The sequence below is a fragment of the Dermacentor andersoni genome, chromosome 10 (assembly GCF_023375885.2).
Source record: "Dermacentor andersoni chromosome 10, qqDerAnde1_hic_scaffold, whole genome shotgun sequence".
Taxonomy (NCBI): domain Eukaryota; kingdom Metazoa; phylum Arthropoda; class Arachnida; order Ixodida; family Ixodidae; genus Dermacentor; species Dermacentor andersoni.
This window is the reverse complement of record NC_092823.1, coordinates 109,525,243-109,539,805: the sequence shown is the minus strand read 5'-3', so window position 1 is coordinate 109,539,805 and position 14,563 is coordinate 109,525,243. Positions and strand designations below refer to the sequence as shown.

General features: G+C 49.4%; 2 protein-coding genes across 2 annotated transcripts; both read right to left on the bottom strand.

Moving 5' to 3' along the window:
- Positions 1-2,350: 2,350 nt before the first annotated feature.
- Positions 2,351-4,204, bottom strand: LOC126543607 (solute carrier family 22 member 7-like). The gene has a single exon (XM_050190715.1). The coding sequence runs from the start codon at positions 4,202-4,204 to the stop codon at positions 2,351-2,353; it is 1,854 nt and encodes a 617-aa protein (XP_050046672.1).
- A 6,840-nt stretch (positions 4,205-11,044) lies between these two features.
- Positions 11,045-11,956, bottom strand: LOC126543606 (solute carrier family 22 member 7-like). Its single transcript, XM_050190714.1, has one exon. It carries the CDS (start codon positions 11,954-11,956, stop codon positions 11,045-11,047), a length of 912 nt encoding a protein of 303 aa, XP_050046671.1.
- Between the last annotated feature and the right edge of the window lie 2,607 nt (positions 11,957-14,563).

Here is a 14,563-nt window from a genome sequence, read left to right as displayed (position 1 = left end):
ATATTTGAAAGCCTCCTCTCAAGGACATTATTATACGGATGTTGTTGCAGCTGTTGTGAGGTTCATAAATAAACCAGGACGACTTCCTTGGTAAATTCTCGAATATTTTAAAATGTAAGCTCATTCTCTTGTCTTGATATATAAGAAATTTCATATTAGGGTTTCTTTTTAGATTCGACTATTTATACTCAAGAATGATCCTATATTCTTGGTCAGTCATCCATATTGAGAACGAGGCACTCGTTGAAGAAACTCAACCAACACTCGCGTTTGTACTACGTTTAATCGTGTGGTTTTAGCAGTTAGCGACAACACGTCTCGATTACAAAGGAAGGAAGACGCATAGAAGGCGCGCAATCGCTCTTTTCTTCTCAAGTACAAACGCTGCGACTCAAGAGACACCTTCGCACTGCGTGCCACGTGCCAGGCCTGAATTATGCCGTTACTCAGCCACGTTGTTGTGCAGTCCAGACAAGCCGGTAGACACGTTCTCACCGTGCCGTCGATAGCTCAGTTTTTAGAGCGGCGGACTGTAGAGGTTTCATCCCTAGAGGACATCCATAGGTCGCTGGTTCGAATCCGGCTCGACTGACTGAGCGTACTTGTTTTCTTTATTGATAACCTTGCAGACTTTTGTTTAACGTTGTGTAACAGTCAAAATAAAAATCTATTCGTGTGGAACAAACATAGGCGCTTTCAGCAGAAATGCTGTCGCCCGTTATACCACGTGTTTCAGAGAACACTTTCAACATTTTGTAAAGGTTTCCTGTGGCACAATTCTAGCTCATGAGTTGGTCTACTCAAAGAGGCGATGCCTTCAGGATAGGCCCAGTGTACTGTTCGCATGCGGTAGTGCGTGCAAATAACGTGGAGACACTTTAGATTAAAGGCATGCGCCCCCCGCGAAACCCTTGGCTAGAGCTATTGCGCCTTCCCTGCTTAAAAAATTGAGAGAATTTCTGACATGTTCGAGAAGGAAGGCAGAGCAGCAATTGCGGCTTACTATAACCACCCTTGATATTAGCGTCTAAACTTTGAGCAACAACAATTTCTTCCGTGTAGATAATCAATAGTGCGGCATTAAACAGTAAGCAGTGTAAATTTGCGTCGGCTTAAAGGAGGCTGCTTTCTTCCAAGATGATTTTCACTAACTATATATCCTGATGTTTTCTCTGAAGGGCACGGTGAATTTCTGTATGCAATGCAACTGAAAACTGCCGTATTTTGTCATTCCTACTTTACGTCTATACATTAGAAGAAACTTTCGTATTGTAAAGGTTATGGAGATGCCACACTCACAGATTGGCCATTCTCGTTGCGGTACAGCTTTCTGGCTGTGGTCGTTGCGATGGTGAGCTCTATGTCGCGGGTTCGATCGCCATCGCGGAGACAGCAGTTGAACGGGGCGAAGGGAAAAACGCTCGTTAGCTACACGTTAAGGAACTTTATGTGGTCGAAATATTTATGGCGTCAATTATTTTAGACCGCGCTGAAGAGTAACAATCCGATTTACTGGACGCTTGCGCCTTTATATCAGCCTCCCGGCTGACAGGCTTACATAGCATGGTTGCCAAGCTTGAGGACCCTGGTTGCGAGGCCCGATACAGCTTACTTATGTGGCCGATAGAGCCACTATCCATATTTTGTATAGACGTCTCGACCTTCCGTTTCGTCTTGTGGGAGAAACGGCGGCATTTATTTCTGCCCCCTTTGAACTTTAGCTTCGCGCCTTCTTCATTGCATGGCTCGGTGCACTATAGTTTCATATTTAACTTACTAGGGGAACTCTGGTTCAGTGGTAGTGCGACCACTGTGGAAATCACTTTGGACTGTAGTCTTCAATTTGAAGTTACATTTGTAGACCGAGGAACAAAGTCTCCTTTATCGGGAAGTCCCTATTCCCAGTAATTTTGGTCAGGGGGGCATGCATATGTACTATACGTGCGCGTAGTCATTAAAACATCTGTGCATGAGTTTATATATATATTCGCAATGGAAAAAATCATGGTCCTTTTTTCCCATTCCCAACGTGCAGCATGGAATTCTGATTAAGTTTCAGTAGTCTCGTGGTCAAAAACACACATCAACTTTCAAAGGGCCAATGCTTTAGCTATCCAAAGGATAAAATTATATTTGTCAGGTAAAAATGAACGCTCACGAAACACACAGAAATGCTCTGTGCCGTCAAAACAGATAGGAAGTTAGAACATAAGTTTGTGCTTTTCTTTGGGCTGAGTGCAAATGAACATTTAAAATCGTAATTATAGCACATACGAACTCAAGAAGCGACTTTTTGATGTCGCCAACAGGACATCGCGCCCAGTCATTTCATACTAAGCTTCCGGTGGCTTCATTCCATGCTTTGCTCGGTTCGAAATCGATGAGACACTTTAAAACTTGCAGGACTTTTGCTGCCACCACTTTTCCCACTCTTCTTGCTGGATGACTTGGAGCTCTCCACGCTTCCGGTCTTGGACTTATTGCGCAATATCCTCTGTACGAGGGTTAGTTTCATGTAATTCATGGACATCCTGGTGAAGTATGAAGAGCGTCTGGACACGATTCGTGCTTCTTCCACCACTGTCGTCCGTGGAAGGAGCCGGATGACGAGCAAGGAGACGAAGAGGAAAAGTCCCGCAACGGCGAACACCAGGTCTTCGTGTCCGGCTGGCTTCAGAATGAGCGTCATTGTCGCGCACATGGCCGCGACACGCCCGAAGGCGAATGCCCAGCAGGCGACACCGGCGCGCACTGCGGATGGAAAGAGTTCCAGGACGTAGGTGAAACAGTGTACAAGGATTACGTTAGAGACGCCCTTGGACAGGACGAGTAAGGTCTTGCTGAACATGACGTATCCAGTACCGACCGCCACACTCAGCGCGCATTGAATGGCGCCCGTCAACAGGAAGCACACGCTGAGCACTCTGACGAGTGCGACGCCGGTCATCAGGAAGTGCATCCCCGCGTACGTCGTGAGTGTGACGACAACCGTGAGGCATGGGATCCAAAATTCGTTGTACTGCGCTGTCGAGTAGGCGTCGAGGTAAAAAACAAAACATATGGAGAAGCAAACGGCAAACATGGCCAACGCTCGACGCCGGAGGGAGCGATAGTCGACCAAGTCTTCCGTGTCCGCACCTTCGCGACTTGCGTGGTTCTCCATCTGTTCTCTCAGTTTCTCCACGAGACAGGCAGTGACAGGAAGCGGGGTATTGTTGGTTTCGGCAGCCTGCATCATGACTGCTTCGGCCGCGTCCAGTCTCCCTTTCGCGACGAGCCAACGAGGTGACTCTCGGGCGGCAGACAAAGCCGGGAGCAGGAGAGCCGTTGGGGCCAGGAACATGACCTGCTTCAGACGCCAGTCGATGACCATGGGTTTGATGATGACACTCCAAACCTCACATAACGCCAGGCCCAGAGCCGCCAGCAGGAGCACTTGCTGCGGCCTGTGCGCGTGCGTCATCACCTCGAACGGTATGAGGCAGGTAAAAATCGTGTGTACCGCGACACTGGCCCCGGTAAGGAAGCGCACCATAGCGTACCGCACGTAATTTGTCGCCGCGAAGGTGCACACCATGCAGGTCATTACCGCTGCGGCGGAGGACAGTAGCATGGCTCTCCTGCCGACGTGGTCTACGAAGGCTCCGGCCAGTATAAGGGAAACAAAGGCGCCGGCGTTGTGCAGGGCGACAAGGGTGGCCGGAAGCAAACGTTGGTCGCACACCATGTTCCAAGAGCTCACCGCACTTGCCTCGGCCGTCTTAACGTCGTAGTCCCACTCGTCACAGGGCACGACGCGTGGATCGCTGGTGTCCTGTAAACATCGGTTGTACCACTCGTCGGCCCCGGTTAGAACAGCGCCGATGTTGCGATGCTCAGCGGAATCGCCATGTTCAGCGGGTGGCATGCAGCGTTCGTAAATGCGGCAGCGGCTGAAGCGTCCGTCGGCCTCGATCGGTATGGCAATATTCTTCCAATCGGCTGCAGAGATGTTGAAACCGGCTTGTGGCTTGCACCAATGGTCGACGTCATCGGTGACGAGGGAAATCATCATTGTTTGGCAATGAGCCGAGAAGAGTCCCAGAAGAATGAGAAAGAGCATCCTCCTCTGGAAAGGGCCGTAACCAAAAGCTTCCTGGCAGTCAAACGACTCGCTTGTTCGGAGATCGGCGCCGGCGAGTCGGTGGGGGAGAAAGACGTCCATCGCCTGGTTCTGAGGTCTTGCTGTTCTGGTTTAGTAGTCCTGGACAGTCTCGGAAGAAAGGATTCCTGACGAGAGCTAGCTGTGTGGACCTGCCAAAACGAATACTTCTTCTTCTTCCCCAACGCGCGCATGTCACACTCTGTCGCAGTGTCGCGGGCCCTTGTACCGCGTTGGCATTTCCGCTTGCTACTTGGCGAACAAAAAATAGTTCCTTTCGCTTCGTCGTTTAATAATGCGATTTCCATGTTTACCCTAGTAACCTGTCCTACTAGTCTGGTGTGCTCCTATCTAAAGGCTATCCCATGAGTTTCTTTTAAAAAATACCCGGTGGAACTCCTGTCATGCTTAATGCAGGAGTTCATGTGAATTACACTGAAGCAATGTAGAGACCCACTGTATTGTCAAGTTTTTCCTTCTTTCTAGTAGATTAGATCAATTTTCAGCTTCGGACATCTGAACTTTTTTGTTGCTCAACGATCTACACTGAATGCGCGCTATTGCTTCATTCGGTTCATTTCACCACTTTCTTCGCGCTCGGCTGATCTTGACGCTGACTTTTCCACTTCTCTGTAGTTGACTACTAAAATTTTATGATGTCGATATGTAACACCTTCGCTGTTTTTTTACTTGTCTTTCGGGGCGCCTACTCAGTGGCACATACCCATTCTGGAGGGCGTTCACATAGTTTCAAATTTGGATTTGCACATACCGAATGGGCGAAGCGGAATATTCGGGAACATACCAAGTGACACTTGCCTAGTTGCACATATTCAGTGACCCAAGTCTATTCTTGCACATAACTAGGGGCACATACCCAATGTCCCAAGTGGTCTACTCCAACACTACCTATTCGGAGACAGAACAAAATGGCGTACATTCCCAGTGGCCAACAGGGATAGGGGAACATTGCTAATGTGAGAAAGCAGGAGGCCTGTCGGAAAAGCTTTGTCTGTGGCCTGCTACTTTTTGCAGGGAAATGTGAGAAGAGGAAAGGCCAAGTTGGCGTAGATGATGTTAGATCCAGGCCGACATACTGAAAAGTGCCTGAAGTTCTCAAAGAATGCTCATTGCATTTAAATTACACATTACAGTGGCCCATGTTGTCTATTCTTGCAGATACCCAGTGGTACATGGGAAGGAAAGGAGGAAAGAGAAAAGCAGAAGAGTGGGAGGTTAACCAGAATAACGTCTGGTTGGCTATTCTACACCGGGGCAATGGGAAAGCGGTAACAATGATCACAGGGAGAGAGAGGAGGGAAGGAAAGAAGGTAAATGCGGTGAGTTCGCTGACGCGTGTGGTCTTACGGAAATTGCATTGATAGTCACAGATGGTCGCACAAGCTCGTCGTCCTTAAGAAGCACAAAAGCGCCTTTACCGCTTCATGGGCCGATGGGCGATGGGGGCGGTGTTCCAGCAGCACCTCCACAGAAAGTGGCCGATTGTCTAGATTTTCGAAAGCTTTGGCAAGTTCTTGTCTCTCTGGGGCATATCGTGGACAGCGGCCCAGTAGGGGGTCGATGTTTTCTTCCGTGCCACAGACCTCGCATGCTGCACTGCAATGTAGAGTATGCTTTTGTGAAGGCAACTCCTTTACCAATGGCGACAGAGAAGCGTAGCTTCACGTCGAGGAAGTCCGAGTGGAGGTCGGAGTTGCAGGGAGGGATGCGTTCCAATTCCGCTTTCAAGGACAGACGCCGCAAGGCAGCTTGGACTCCTGGCACGCTGTCTCACACTGACCGAGGGGAACTCACCAAACTTACGACTTACAGTGGTACATGCCCATTACACATACTAAACGGGCCAATTTGTCTATTCGGATACATACTCGTCGGGTACAAACGCTGGTGCCTTGCGTACCTTCCAGAATCCGCAAACCTATTCGTATCGCGAATACAGTGCGGATACACAATGTTCAGCGATAGCATAGACAACATATAATATCAACGATAACATTCGACAAAGTAGCAATGCATGTATGGACGCGCGTCCTGCGCTGAGCGGTAACTTCAATTTTCCAGCGGGTGAAATGCGGTCCCCCGAAAAATCACACCAAGGTACGCGCGACCATGTCCAAAGGCACAAGCTTGCGTGACGGGGCGGAAATATGGATCTACATGCCTTAGATTGCTACAAATTCAGAAAGAACCTCTATCGTGCTGGTGATCTGTCCGCGACAGTTCGTGTGGAACCCACGTCCCTCAGCAAAGCACCGCCATGCTCTAGCTATCACACCACGCGTAACGATATATCCGCTAAGCCACCGCAGCGGGTAATGTACTGTTGCGAACGTAAAGAGAGAGAGAGAGAGAGAGAGAGAGAGAGAGAAAGAGATAAAGGTAGAGAGAAAGAGATAGAGCGATATTAATGGTAGCTGAAGATGTTAGGCTTTCTGTACAGCAGTGAGGTTTACTGCACTAAAATTGACCTTAAAGTAGACTTGTTCCTACGTCAATCTGACATTTCATCTCGCACTAGAGATCTGGTACTGGTAAGGCCTCGCCACATCAGCGCTCACTTTCACGCATTAGTACCACCAGTTGCCGACGACTGGAGCCACCTTGCTGCCTTCGTTGCTGTCATCACCTACGCCGAAAACATTCGAGATGTTTGCTAATGACTACTTATATACTGCCCACTCCTCTCTATCGAGCCCCCGGAACATAAATAAATAAATAAATAAATGAATGAATAAACAATGTATAAAATAAAACAAATAACAGGTGAATCCTATTGATTCCGGTTTTAATAAGAAAAGAATGAAGGCAGTGCAGTATTTCGCGCAACTTCAATGAGTATTTCAATCGTTCATTTTCCTCGACCTCTCTATTGCGAAGTGTCGCAGAGTTTCTTTCATTGTTTAAGTGGTCCTGTGCTCGTATTCCACGACAAAATGTTGATAAGGACGAGTCAGGCGGGGGGGGGGGGGGGGAGCTGACGTGGGTGAGCGTTAGAGAAATTTAACAGAAGCCTGCCTTCTACTCACCCAGAGGCTGGATTGTTGCGTGAGTCTAAGGTGTATCACTGGACGAGAAAGACGCTTTGAGGTGTCCACTGGCACCGACTGGCAAGAACACACACACTTGCGATGCGCCTGCAGCAAATGACGTGTTTTGGGTGATAAGCCGTTTCAAAACGACACTCAGTGACCGGCTCGGCTGCCTAGTGGCTATATATGGTATATATATGGTAGTCGTTCTGCTGTTGAGAAAGATGTAGCGAGTTCTGTTCGGACCTGCGGCGGCACCGCGTTTCGATGAGGAGGAATGGGGAAATGCTCGGGTACTGAAATTTAGTTGCATGAAAACCCGGCAAATCAACCTCACAAACAACCACGCATATACCTCTCAGCCTGTTTGGTGCTTTTGGCCATAAGCACAATCAATCAATCAATCAATCAATCAATCAATCAATCAATCAATCAATCAATCAATCAATCAATCAATCAATCAATCAATCAATCAATCAATCAATCAATCAATCAATCAATCAATCAAGCAATCAATCATTCAATCAATCAATCAATCAATCAATCAATCAATCAATCAATCAATAAACAAATAGATAAATAAATCAACCAATCAATCAATAGATCATTAAATACTAAATTACTCAAATAAGTGAGTAATTATTAAATTAAATTATTAATAAATAATTAGATTTATAATCAATATTCAATTAGTTTACGCTATTAATTAGGTATGCTGAAACCGAACCTCTTCGTCAAGCAAAATGCACCGTCTGTTGTCATCACCGACCGCGGCACAGCATTTACAGTGGAACTTATGCAGGATGTTCTCCAGCTGACGCATAGCTCTCACCGCAAGAGCACAGCGTATCACCCTCAAACCAATGGATTAACGGAACGTCTGAACAGAACGCTGGCTGATATGCTCTCCATGTATGTCGACGTAAAGCACAAGACGTGGGACGAGATTTTTCCCTATGTGACTTTCGCAGAGAACACTGCTGTACAGGAGACTACACAGTTTACGCCGTTCGAACTTGTATACGGACGCCACGTCACGTCAACACTTGACGCCGTGCTACCTCTGGCTGATAATAGCCCGACCAGCGAACACGCGGAACAGTTTGTAAAAAGAGCCGAAGAGGCACGCCAGCTTGCTCGGCATCGTATGCGGAGCCAACAGCATACCGACACCCTTCGATACAACCAGGGTCGACGCGACGTCCATTACAATACCGGCGCCGGCATGTGGGTCTGGACGCCCGTCCGTCGCCGTGGACTCTCGGAAAAGTTGATCCGCCGGTATTTTGGTACCTACTAGGTTACACACCGCCTCAGTGACGTGACCTACGAAGTCGTCCCCTGCAGTTCTGACCCAGGTTCGCTCCGTCCTCGTCATCGTGCTGAAGTTTTTCATGTAGTGCACGTGAAACCATACTATGCGCGTGCGTGAACGCCGAGATGCACCTGAGGAGCTCCATTTCCTATGTCGCTGAAAGAACTTTGTGACGCGACCGAGATGGTCGCATTTTGCATGGGGGCAATTGACACAAAGATGTGGTGCTCCCGCACCGCAGGACAGTATCGCCGTCTTGGCCACGCCGAAACGGGTGACGGAGCTGGCGAGGGGGAAGCGAGTCGAAAGAGCTTGCTCCCCGACGCCCTCGCGAAGCAAGCTCTCTCGACTCGCTTCCCCCTCGCCAGCTCCGTCACCCGTTTCGACGTGGCCAAGACGGCGATACTGCGCATTCTCCGCGCGCAGCACCCGGATCCGCGCGTGGCTGCAGGTACGCCCCCTCGCCTCCTCCCGCGCGCGGGTCTCTCCCGCTGGGACCGCTCGTTTCTCCTTCGGCTGCGCGTCGCCTGCTACAACACGGCCGCCAGAATGCACAGACTGCACGGAAGAAGCAGCCCCGCGTGCTTGGACTGCGGCGAGGAGGAGACGCTTGAGCACCTTCTGCTCCGCTGCCCGGCCTTCGATGTTGAGCGCACTGCGTTATTTGCATCATACCGTCGTGTGGGACTGCCCTGTGACTCGGAGGGAGCACTTCTCCTTCCGGCAGCCCACCCTTCCATTGTAAAGAAAGTGCTTCCTGCCCTACTTGACTTTTGCTGTGACACGCAGCTGAGAGAACGGCTGTAAGCCCCGCATTGCTTCTTCACGCTTCTTGTTTCTTTCCGCCTTCGTTTCCTTCTCTCCCTGATGTTTTTCTCCCCACTCCCCTTTCCCTGTGCAGTGCTGTTGAGGTGTCCTCCTCTGAGAGACAGTTACGGCACTGCACTTCTCTTCCTCTGCTTCAAAAGTCACTACACACACACACACACACACACACACACGCACACGCACACGCACACGCACACGCACACACGCTCACGCACACGCACACACGCACACGCACGCACACGCACACGCACGCACACACACACACACACACACACACGGCGCGCGCAAAGGTCGGCGCCATGAAAGACGATGAAGTGCGTAAGCTGCACGTTCTTCTTCTGGCCGGTCATTCAAGAGAAACGTCTATTTTGTAACACTCCGTCTCCAATTTACGTTACAATATTATATGTGAGTCTGGTCATTAAAACATGTATGCATGCGTTTATATATAAATTCGCAATGCAAAAAATCACGCTCCTGTCTTTTTGCATTCTCCACCTGCAGCCTGTAATGCTGAGGCAAGTTTCAGCAGTCTCGCGGTATAGCACACACATCAACTTTCAAAGAGCCAATGTATATCTATGAAGATGAAAAAATATTTGCGAGGCAAAAAGAAAACGCGCATGAAACGCAAAAATACTCTGTGAAGCCAGAACAGATAGGAGGTTAGAATATAAGAAAGTTTGAGCTTTTCTTTGGGCTGAGTTTTCTTTGGGCTTTTGTCCAACCGGGCATCATGCCCAGTCATTTCATATTAAGGTTGCGGGGGCTTCATTCCAGCATTCGCTCGGTTTGAAGCCGACGAGAAACATTAAACTGCCCGGACTTTTGCTGCCACCACTCTTTCCACTCTTCCTGCTGGATGACTTGGAGCTTTCCAGGCTTCTGGTCTTGGACTTCTTGCGTACTATCCTCTGTATTAGGGTTCGTTTCATGTGATCCATGGACATCCTAGTAGAGTCTGATGCACGAATAGCCACGATTTGTGCTTCTTCCACCACTGCCGTGCGTGGCAGGACGCGGATGACCAGAAGGGAGACGAAGAGGAAAAGTCCCGCAATGGCGAACACCACGTCCTCGTGTCCCGCTGGCTTCACGACGAGGGTCATTGTCACGCACATGGCCGCGACACGTCCGAAGCCAAACGCCCAGCAGGTGACACCGGCGCGCACTGCGGATGGAAAGAGTTCCAGGACGTAGGTGAAACAGTGTAGAAACATTACGTTAGAGACGCCCTTGGACAGGACGAGTAAGGTCTTGGGGATCATGACGAATCCAGCGCCCACCGCCACACTCAGTGCGGATTGTATGGTGCCCGTAAACAGGAAGCACACGCTGAGCACTCTGACCAGGGGGACGCCGGTCATCAGGAAGTGCATCGCCACGTACATGGCCAGCGTGATGACAACCGTGAGGCAGGGGATCCGAAATTCGTTGTACTGCGCCGTCGAGAAGGCATCGAGGTAAAAAACAAAAGATATGGAGAAGCAAACGGCAAACATGGCCAACGCTCGAGGCCGGAGGGAGCGAAAGTCGACCAAGTCTTCCGTGTCCCCACCTTCGCGACTTGCGTGGTTCTTGATTTCTTCTCTCAGCTTCTCCACGAGACAGGCCGTGACAGGAAGTGGGACATTGTTGGTTTTGGCCGCCTGCATCATGACTGCTTCGGCCGCGTCCAGTCTTCCTTTCGCGACAAGGCAACGGGGCGACTTATAGGCGGTAGACAAAGCCGGGAGCAGGAGAGCCGACGGGGCCAGGAACATGACCTGCTTCAGACGCCAGTCGAGGACCATGGGTTATGATGACACTCCAAATCTCACATAACGTCAGGCCCAGCACCGCCATAAGGAGCACTTGCTGCGGCCTGTACGCGCGCGTCATCCCCTCGAACGGTATGATGCAGGTAAAAATCGTGTGTACCGCGACACTGGCCCCGGTAAGGAAGCGCACCACAGCGTAGCGGACGTAATTTGTGGCCGCGAAGGTGCACACCATGCAGGTCATTACCGCTGCGGCGGAGGACAGTAGCATGACTCTCCTGCCGACGTAGTCTACGAAGGCTCCGGCCAGGATGAGGGAAACTACGGCGCCGGCGTTCTGCACGGCAACAAGGGTGGCCGGCAGCAAACGTTGGTCGCACACCATGTTCCAAGAGCTCACCACACTGGTCTCGGCCGAACGAACGTCGTAGTCCCACCCTTCACAGGGCACGTCGCGTGAGTCACTGGTGTCCTGGAAGCATCGGCTGTGCCCCTCGTCGGCCCCGGTTAGAACAGCGCCGATATTGTGATGCTCAGCGGAATCGGCATGTTCAGAGGGTGGCTTGCAGCGTTCGTAAATGCGGCAGCGGCTGAAGCGTCCATCGGCCTCGATCGGTATGGCAATATTCTTCCAATCGGCTTCAGAGATGTTGAAACCGGCTTGTGGCTTGCACCAATGGTCGACGTCATCGGTGACAAGGGAAATCATCATGGTTTGGCAATGAGCCGAGAAGAGTCCTAGAAGAATGAGGACGAGCATCCTCTTCTGGAAAGGGCCGTGACCAAACGCTTCCTCGCAGTCAAACGACTCGCTTGTTCGGAGATCGGTGCCGGCCAGTCGCTGGGGGAGAAGGACGTCCATCGCCCGGTTCTCAGGTGCGGCTCTCCGGGTTTAGTTGTCCTGAACAGTATTGAAATAGAAGATTGTCGACGAACGCCAGCTATGTGGACCTGCCGAAAAGAGGGCTTCTTCTTCTTCATCATCGCATGGATTTTACACTATGTCACAGTGTCGCGTGCCTTTGCACGGCGTTGGTATCTCCGTTTACTACATGGCGAAAAGATTGGTAATTTCACTTTTTCCTTTAGTAATTCGATTACCCTGCTTAAACTAGTAACCTCTCCTATTAGTCTGGTGTGCTACTGTCCAAGAAATATCCCATGATTGTCTGAAAAAAATATCAGATGGAACTCCTGTCATGGCTAATGCAAACGTTCATGCTAATAGCACTGAAGCAATGTGCAGGGACACGCAGTCTTGTCAAATTCGATTCGCTCAATTTTCTGGTAAGGACATCTTCAATTTTCTGTTGCTCAACGATCAACACTGAATGCGCGCTATTGTCCCATTCATTTCACTACTTTCTTCGAAATCGACTGTTCTTGGTGCTGGCTTTTCCGATTCTTTGTAGCTGACTTCTAAAATTTCATGCTGCCGATAGGTTACCCCTTGGCACTTTTTTTGCTTGTCTATCCGGGAACCTACATAGGGGCACATACCTATCCTGAGGGACGTTCACATACTTAGTTTCACATTTGCATTTGCACTTACCGAATGGGCGAAGCGGAATATTCGGGCACATACCCAGTGACATATGCCCAGTTGCACATATTCTGGGGACCAAGTTGTCTATTCTTGCACATGTCTATTCATACCCAGTGGCACATACGAAATGGCCCAAGTGGCCTACTCGCAAATTACCTGACGTAAACTGTGACGTTGACATAAATCGTGCTGATCCAGGCAGACATGCTGGATCAGTATGTCTGCCTGGTTCAACATGATTTACGCCAACGTCAGACATATGATACATATACATAGACGTTCAGACAAAGATACATATACATATCATACAGACATAGACGTATCATACGGCAGACATACTGGATCAGTATGTCTGCCGTGTGATCAGAGAGAGAGAGAAAAAGAGAGAGATTAATGGGAGCTGAAGATGGTAGGCCTGCTGTACTGCACTGACATTTACCGCACTAAAATTGACCTCAAAGATCAGTTTGCTCCTACGTCCATCTGAAATTTCATCTCGCAATGAAGGTCTGGTACTGGTAAGGTCATTTGACATCAGCGCTTACTTTCGCACATTAGTAGCACCAGCCGGCGACGACTGGAGCAATCTTCCTGCCTTCGTGACTGTCATCACCAACGTCGAAAACTTTCGAGATGTTTGCCAATGACTGCGTATTTACTCACCACTCCTCTCTATCGTGCCTCCGGTCCGTTAGAGTACGCAAATAAATACATGAATGAATGAATAAAGGAACGAATAAATTAAAAGAAATAAGAGGGTAATGGCATTGATTCAGGTTTTAATAATATAAGAAAGAAGGCCGTGCGGCGTTTCGTGCAACTCCAATGAGTATTTGAATCGTTTAATTTCTTCAACGTCGCTTTTGCGAAGTGTCGCAGAGTTTCTTGAACTGTTTAAGTGGTCTTGTGCTCGTATTCCAAGGCAGACTCCTGATAAGAAGCAGTGAGCCGGGTAGGGGAGCTGAAGTGGGTGAGCGTCAGCGAAATTAACCCTAATCTGCCTACCACTCACCCAACGATTAGATGGTCGCGTGAGTCGAAGGTATCGCACCGGACGAGAAAGACGCTTTGAGGCTTCACTTGCGCGGACCGGCAAGAGCACACACACACGTCCAACGCTTCTGAAGCCATTACGTGTTTTAAGTGATAAGCCGTTTCAAAGTGACACTCGGTGACAGGCTCGGCGGCCTAGTGGCTATATATGGTAGTCGTTGTGCCGTTGAGAAAGAAGTGGCGAGTTCCATTTAGGACTGCGGCGGCACCGCTTTGCGATGAGGGCGGAATCTGAAAACGCTCGTCTACCGAAAGCTAGGTGCACGAAAACCCAGTGACTATTACTCTCGAGTCCACCACTACGCGTATACCAGTGGCCCGTTTGATGTTTTTGGCCGTAAACACAATCAATCAATCAATCAATCAATCAATCAATCAATCAATCAATCAATCCAAGTATTCATTGGGAAACTTACAAATCGGTACTGTCAGACACGCATCGTAGGGCGGTGATAAAGGGAATACCCCGTTTATTCCGATGATGTGCAATATATACAGAAGCACTAGTCACATGACTTTTGTGATAAGTGCGGGATGACAGCCAAAGAAGTGTGCTCGTGTTTTATCTGCAGGCTGACGTCACATCTTTCCCTTTTTGCAAGCTAAGTACATTCACAATAACTCAACAACACAGTTCATAGTTAATCATTAACTCCAAGTCGTTTCGGCGTCTTGATTATGCGACCGCAGCGGGTGGTTCTACGATGTCCGGTGGTTTCGCTGGCGTGACCATCCGACGGCTGCTGCACACCGGCATACTTCACTGGCGTTGTAGCCGGCGATTTGGCGGGCAGTTCGGGAACTTGTGGCTTCGGTGTTACGTCGATCTCTTCTTGATGGTGATCCCGTTGAACCGCCGATGGAACACTG